This window comes from Rhinatrema bivittatum, chromosome 2 (genome assembly GCF_901001135.1).
Source record: "Rhinatrema bivittatum chromosome 2, aRhiBiv1.1, whole genome shotgun sequence".
NCBI classification, from domain to species: domain Eukaryota; kingdom Metazoa; phylum Chordata; class Amphibia; order Gymnophiona; family Rhinatrematidae; genus Rhinatrema; species Rhinatrema bivittatum.
This window is the reverse complement of record NC_042616.1, coordinates 694,938,533-694,946,507: the sequence shown is the minus strand read 5'-3', so window position 1 is coordinate 694,946,507 and position 7,975 is coordinate 694,938,533. Positions and strand designations below refer to the sequence as shown.

At 41.6% G+C, this 7,975-nt stretch overlaps 1 protein-coding gene across 1 annotated transcript in view; it reads left to right on the top strand.

Annotated features, from left to right (window-relative positions):
- The first annotated feature begins 3,406 nt into the window (after positions 1 to 3,406).
- The window catches only part of MMP16 (matrix metallopeptidase 16), a 940,897-nt gene continuing 936,328 nt past the window's right edge, over positions 3,407 to 7,975 (top strand). Inside the window, exon 1 of the mRNA XM_029591617.1 lies at positions 3,407 to 3,840. Within this exon, the coding sequence (XP_029447477.1) occupies positions 3,715 to 3,840 (126 nt within the window). The 5' untranslated portion in view covers positions 3,407 to 3,714. The remainder of the gene's footprint in view (positions 3,841 to 7,975) is intronic.

Sequence of the window (7,975 nt, the reverse complement as noted above, 5' to 3'; positions counted from 1 at the left end):
GGAACATGTGAATGACATCTTCCCCAAAAAATCTGCACAACTGGGAGAAATATCTTGAGAGGGCTGCCTCCATTTTGGCCATGAGGTTTCACAGCTACAAATTGGTTACCTCTTTGGGATAAACAGAAACAGGTGTCATTGCTCCACCTGGAATTTGGGAAACCAGCAGCTTGAAGGACCCAAATAATGGGATCCCATTAACACTGGCAATTCGCTATCACTCCTCAAATGGAGATCAATCTCCTTAGTGCTGCGTGTACTGGGCTTTCAGCAATAACTGGTGATGTAATCTCAACTTGGAAATATCCTCAGTTTGGTGATTCCCCTATCAACTGCACTTCTGATCAGTGGGAACCAAGGAATCACCTGATCCTGCGCCAATTATTTGTTTTATATTTTTACAATTCTCTATTTCTCATTGATTCCTAAGCAACTACTTGTCCCAAACCATATTTACAAAGGTTAAATAAAGGGCATATTTTGGGTTGGAGTATGAATGACCATTCTATACTTTATGCCCTTCTTCTACACTGATATCAGTGGCTGAGCTTAGTCATTGTGGTACTTCTGCCTCTATTCCAGGTCTGCAAGATATATCCTTTTAGATGTATATTATATAATAATTGAGGATTATTTACATTGGGGCTGATGCAATGCAGTGCGCTCAGCTGAGCGCACTGTTTAACCCGCAGTTGGATGTGGTTGTGTAGGTACATGCACAGCCCCTTATGCTACAAGGGGATTAGCGCTTCCACAATGAGTGTCCAAAGTGCCTGTAAATTTATAGCACTCATCACATGAAAATGCAAGTGAATGAGGCTATTAGTTATTCACTCCCAATGCAAAAAAAAAAATGTGCATCCAATACGCACATTGTTTGTGCTCAGAAATTAATGCCCGCGTGGCGTAAATTTCTGAGCACCCCTAAAAGTTGTACAGAAAAGCAGAAAATACTGCTTTTCAGTACATCCTCTGATTTAATATCATAGCGATATTAAATTGGAGGAAGGAAAGATAAAAAAAAAAAAACCACCTAAAAAAAGTGCTGGCGGTCAGGTTGGGGAAATGGATGCTCAGTTAACCAGCATCCTTTTCCCGAACCTGTGGCTGTGCGCCAATTAGGAAAACGGATGCCTATAACTTGAGCGTCGGTTTTCTAAACCGGCCAACAGCCTTGAACAGCCCAGCATTCCCAGGCTCCTGCTGTCAAGGAGGCACTAGGGGCGCGCAATCGACCCTAGCGCCTCCTTAACAATGCGAGCCCCTAATTTAAATTTTGTATGGCGCCTCCAAGAGTGGTGCCTGGGGGTGCATTAGGAAAGTGGGTGCCCGCTTTCAGTGCTTTTTTTTTTTTTTTTTGCATCAGCCCCATTGAAATTAGACTGATAATGCGTACTGTAGTTTCGGGTGAGTATTGTCCTAAAACCCCACATGGACTGGCCCGATATGTGTGAGATACTGTGTGCAGCCCCCTTCAAGCCAAATCGTTTTAACCCAGGTCACACAATTTTTTATTCTGATTTGCTTGCAAAGATTTTTTATGTCAAATTCACCAAAATTTGGGATTTGAAAATGTTTCTATCTCTTTACTCCTTTCTTTCTCGGGGCATCCTCAAAAACTTAATATATTTTATGCAATCATTTGATTATGAATAATTTCTACTGCAACACTTTTACAGTTATAGCAATTGGAACAATTTTGTAAACGCTATCACTTAGATCTTTACTTGTGATTCAGCAATAAAGATATGAAAATGAAAGCAATCAGGTTAGCCCATCCAAATGTCAGCTGCTGCAGTGCGGAACAACTGCACTCCGTGTCCTCTAAGCTTATCGCAAAACATTTCGAAACAGAGCACTAATCTGAAAAACAAAAATGGACAAGATCAGCAAACTGATATGAAAATGACATAAGCTTGCCAAGACTTCATCTTTTCAAAGAATTTTCTTTCCCATTCCGCCACCTCTGACACTGTCTCTTCAAGTGAACGCACAGACATTAGCAGCAAAGGTTGATATAAACATTTCCAATATGGTGGCACCTACTGGACGTTCAAAAGACAGCATTTTGCAATTAACTGGGAAAACTGCATCCAGTATGCTGGAATTGGTCTGCACAGAAGAAAAGGAAAAGTCTGAAGGCAATGCATGATAAATCATTGAAGAGAAGGGAAGGAAGCATCCAGGATACGACCCATACTGACAGTCACACAGTACTTTAGAGAATTGTGTATCATATAAACTAACAATTGCATGTTTTGCTGTAGTAGAGATAGTAACATAGTGACTGATGGCTGATAAAGACCAAAATTGTCCAAGGGGTCCGTCCAGCAAGTTTTTAAATTTTTTTTATTTTAAGTGTAGAAAAACTGCTACTCCGTGCAGGCTACCGCAAACCAAAATGTAAACATTAATTGTAATAGTAAAGCTACCCCATTTGTTCATTTCCATTGTCTAGCCAGCAGGGATCCTTCCAGGTGACGCCTCACCAAGGATCTTTTACAGTGGCATCATTGCCTCCTTTTTCCTGCTGGTTATGCCTCTTTCAGTGCAGCCCAGCATCCCTCTGGCCTCAGTCATCACTTTGTCACATTATTTTGACACTTCCAGATCATCAAAAACTACCACCCCAAGATTATCTCCTAGTTTGTGAGTATCAGTCATTCCCCCCACCCTTACCCCATCACATACAACTCCATAAGATTGCCGTACCTCAGTGAAACTTATAAAACTGATTAAGGTTTTGACTAGGAGAGCCAGAACTAAGAGATGAGTTAAAACAAATAAAAAAAAGATACAGTTAATAAACATACAGCAAACCAAACAATTATTATGCAATAAGTTTAGGGTGGTCACAATTGTTTATATAAAAACATACAAAAAGAATAATGGGTGCTATTGGTAATATACTGGCTTCAGTAAAAAAAAAAAAAAATAATAATAAATACATTCAGAATACTTTGCTAGTACTCTGCAAACATACTCTTTACCTGAAACTTTGGAATATTATTACAAAATTACAAACAATATAGAAAAATTAGTATGATGTCATTTTTTTCCACCGTTCAATATTCATAATATAATGCACTTAAAACTGTATTTTAGCTTACATGATCAGTCTGGGTGAATAGTCCTCAGAAGACTTTGATATTACAGGTTTTTTTGTTTTTTTTTATGAAGTTGCTATAGTTCTGATTACAAGGACGTAGAGCACTACAAACTGCAGCAACGTTGTCTACGTTCCATCCGAACATTGGCTGCTGATCTTTCTCTAACCAATATGGAATATTGAGAGGCGTAATCCTAGTAATTGTTAGTGGGCGTTGCCTGGTCCTTTAAGGACTGGCTCCTTTAAAGTAGCTAAAGCAGAGCCGATAGGAGGAGTTATGCAGATTACACAGATGAACGTTCTGGCTGAGAAGAGTGAGCAAGCGAGAGAAAGGGCAAGGCAGGCAGGGAGGCAAGACATTCACAAGCTGAGAAAAGCCAAGTGAGGAGCTATTTGAACTTGTTGTACACCAGCTTCCTTGACAACTGGATATGCAGAACAGCTTATCCCATTATCTGCGTCTGCCGTGAAGTGGCTTTTCTTGTCCTCTCAGCAAACTCTCCACTGTTTGTGGGCGAACCTGGGAAAACGGATCTTCACAAACGCTGGGGACTTTATTTGCAGGAGGAAAAAACGATCTTATTTCAATTTAAGCACAGTTCACTATGATCTTTCTGACATTCAGCACAAAGAGACGATTGGATTTCGTGCATTCAGGGGTGTTTTGCTTGCAAACCTTCCTTTGGATTTTATCTGCTGTGTGTGGGGAGGAGCAGTATTTCAATGTGGAGGTAAGGCAGCGTTATTCCAAATGCTGTTTCCCAAATATGTTTTGATTCTTTGGCTAAAGGGTGACGGGGGCTTGCTTTGGGCTTCATTCATTTTCTGCAACAGAAAAAACAAGCAAACAAATAAACAAACCAAATTTCCCTTGAGTTCTGCTCTCGGACGGATGCTTTTAATGAGAAGAGGCTGTTGAGAATCACGTTAGCAGTACCGGCGGCCACAACAACAGGACGCATGATGCTGAGTCCTAGAGAGTGCACAGGGCACATATTTAGAATCGGAAAAATGGTCCTTGCTACATGGACACCAAAGGGCTGGAGGGCTGGACGGGGATGATACAGGGAGTCCAGGGTCATTTCAAACAAGCAGCGGAAAGGCTGTTTTGTTTAATGAATGCCAGAGTCTGCTGCTTTGGGTTGGTTTCTAAGAAGAAAGAAGGCAGTAGAACCGAAAGTGGGGAAACTTAAGATTCTTGGTCTGTTTGTGTGTGATAAAGTACTTGGTCCCAGGGTAAACTCGTAAGAGCCGGTTGAACAGACTGCTTTGAAATCTGTGTCTCTTTTTTTATTTTATTTGGTTTTCTCCCTCTCATGCTAAAGGGATGACTTTTATTTTCTGGAATCGAATGGTTCATGCCAGCAGCTTCAGAGTGTTTTTATTTCTTCAGAGCCACAGCAAAAGCAATTATTTTTCTTAGCTGTCATTTAGGGACAGATGTACTAAGCATTTTCCCATAAACACAAGATAGGCACATATGGCCCTTAATGTTTTGATTTGTTCTTGTGGTTTTTTGTTTTTTTTTAAGGCAGACTGGATCACATAGGGAAAGAACCCGGAGGATGAGGACACAGGAAACTGTGCCACATGGTTCTTTCTTTGTGTTCGAGCACCAGGCACGGACTCTGTTAGGATGTTCAGTGCTAAGCATAAAATAAATACGTCTGATTTATGGCATACGTATTCTTCCGGGGAAACATGGAAAGTCATTAAGACCGCACCACAGCCGTGAATCCAGGCTGACTCTCCCGCTGTTTCTTGTTAGGTGGGGAGGAAAAGTTTGCATGGAAACACTGATCGTTTGTGGCTTACAAGCTGAAGGCTCAGTCCGAAGGATTCTCAAGGGCCACGACGGGGTGTTAGTGAGAGGGTCATGCTGTTGAACCCTCCGTAATGTCTTCTGAGTCTAAGGCAGGGGAAGTTTAAAATGCGCTATGTGCATGCCCGGAAGATTTATTCTGTTTATGAAGGGCTGGCCGTTAGAGCAATGTTATTTTAAATGAAAAACCTGAGGATTTAGAAGGATGTGGGGGTTGGAGTTCAGTCTGCAATGTGAACCTGTATTTTCCACGCCATAACACCCCCTCCCCCTTCTCAAAATGCTCAACAAATGACATCTTATTTCCTTCTAATGTGCCTCGAAGAAAGTGATCTGCCAGTGACGTTGCATTGTTTCAATACTATCAACAATAGTAGTGCCTAGTCAGGCAGTTTCATTTTATAAACCTTCCTCTTTATAGTAGGAAAGATTAAGGTGGTTTACTAGTTCTTATCTTCATTTCTTAGATATTACATTAAAGTCGGTGGTGGTTTGTAAAAAGCTGCTTGCATGTTAATTTACTTTCTATTCTAGTTGCGCTGCTAATTCAATGTACTAGCAGAAAGTGAAACTCTCCGTTTACCTTTTATTTTCCAGGATAGATTGAAATGCTATCATTGCGTTAAGACGACATCCATTACACCATGCATGCCCACAATTGCATTTTTGATCAGATCTTTAGGAATATGAGGGGAACTGTTGATGAAGGAGTTTTTTGTTTTTGTTTTGTTTTTTTTTGCTAGCAACTATTCATTAACTACTCAGCAAATCCTTGTGCTTTAAATCTTATTTTTGCACATCTGTTTTACCTGAACTTCACGACCCTGATCCTGATTTTGATGACGTGTTTTCTTTCTGTTGACTTGTTCTCCAGTACAAGTAAGATAGAAAACAAAGCAGAAATACCTCTGAACCAAACCGACAGGAGACAGGATGTGTGAGCGGACAGGAAATTACTGCTCTAAACCCTTTCATTGACTGCCACACTGCTATGGGAAGTACCGGGTATAGAAAGTGTACCTTCCATTGCCTTTTGTTAGAAAATCCTGTAGGCTGCTCTGTGTGACATTTTATTGCAGACCATGGCTCCTTAGCATAATTTCAAATGAAATCGTATTTTGTAAGAAGTAGCACTGGGATTCCAGATTTTTTTTTGTTTTGTTTTTCATTTTAAATATGCATCAAATTGAGCAGACATTGCTCTTGAACACAATACAGCTTGAGAGTGAATATTCCTTCAGTATTGTAAAACAGAACTATTTGCATTGGTAACAAGCTACTAACTTTACAAGTGGAATCCCCCATACTGCTGAATTGTGGTAGGTGACCTTTTCATCCCTATGCCTTGGTCTAAGATTCTAAGAACTGATAATTTGCGGTATTTAACTTGCAGTTGCAAGGGAGAGGAATAATTATTTGGGAGGAAACATAATCTGCCAGCAGCACCTTAACCTGCTATAGAAGTCTTAGCTATTAGTTACAACTGCTGTGCATTATTGTAATGAGTACTTGTTACTGAGCAAGCTGGAGAAATATACTTACTGACGTGTTTAAGGTTATGTTTAACCACAGAACAAGACATCAGTAATGTGTGCTGAAAGAAACACATTGGGGCAGATTTAATACCTACGTGCATAGCTTTGTGCGCGCAACCCGGCATGCACAAATCTACGTCCAATTTTATAACATGCGCGCAGCCGTGCACATGTTATAAAATCCGGGGTCGGCGTGCGCAAGGAGGTGCACACTTGTGCACCTTGCGTGCGCCAAGCCCTAGGGGAGCCCCGATGACTTTCCCTGTTCCCTCCGAGGCCACTCCGAAATTCGGGAATTCCAGCCTCGGAAGGAACTTTCCTTCCGCCCCCCCCCCCCCACCTTCCCCTCCCTTCCCCTACCTAATCTGCCCCCCAGCCCTACCTAAACCCCCCCTAACCTTTGTTTTGCAAGTTGCGCCTACCTCTGGGCAGGTGTAGGATGCGCGGGCCGGCCAAGTGCCGATGCCCAATCCCCCGGCCTAGAGGCCCTACGGAGGCCTCTGGCCATGCCCCCACCCTGGACCCTCCCACGCCCCGCCCCTTTTTTCAAGTCCTGGGACATACGCGGGTCCCGGGGCTTGCACACGTCGCCAGGCCTATGCAAAATAGGCCCGGCGCTTGTAACCCCCCTACGCGCGTAAATCCTGCTGGATTTACGTGCGTAGGGCTTTTAAAATCTGCCCCATTGATTTTAAGTTCAGGTACTTAAAACATGCAAGCTTTTAGTATGTTGTATGGTACGATGTCCTTGGGTACTGATGAATGGTGTAGTTGATGGAGATCAATAGTCTACAATACCCAAAGTCCATTCACACAGAAACACAGTCTGAAGGTTTTCAGGTCAGCAAATGTGTTTCAGCCAGGGCTGGATTTAAGATTTTAGCACCCATAGGCAGAGTGCCAAGGTGGCAACCCTTTTTAAGCTGTGCAGGCACATGGCACTGAAACAAGTAGATGCAGAATCCCCTTTGGTCTGGATGTTTGACATCTTTGAAGTTTGGCACCCTGGACAGTTGTCTATTCCTAAATCCAGGCCTGGATACAAGCTAGTGTTAGACCCAGTACAAATGCTTGGATTTTTCTAAGTCATTAAGGTAACATCACTGCACTGTTATTTTTAGCATAGCATTCACAGTCAGGATGCAACAGGCTCTGTAATAAACACAGTGCCCTTCTCCTCCTCCCTTTCCTCATTAAAGGAACACACTACCTTAAATGAAATGGCCTTCCTGATGTGAACAGGAAATGTGTTTGGAAAAGACAATTACTGCTAGGACCTGAAGCTTTATGGTAATTAAAAAAAAAATGCTAGATGCTGTTATAGAATGTCATCAGGCTATTGTACTTCAGTAATAAACATGCTATCAGACTGAAATGTTTTGAATAGTCAATGATCATTCCATCTTCATGTATCCTTAATTTTTCACAATTTTACATCTAGGCATAATAACTTTAAATTCTATTAAAAAGCTTTTAAATAAACTGATTGTCAGTTAAGTCTGGTTAAAA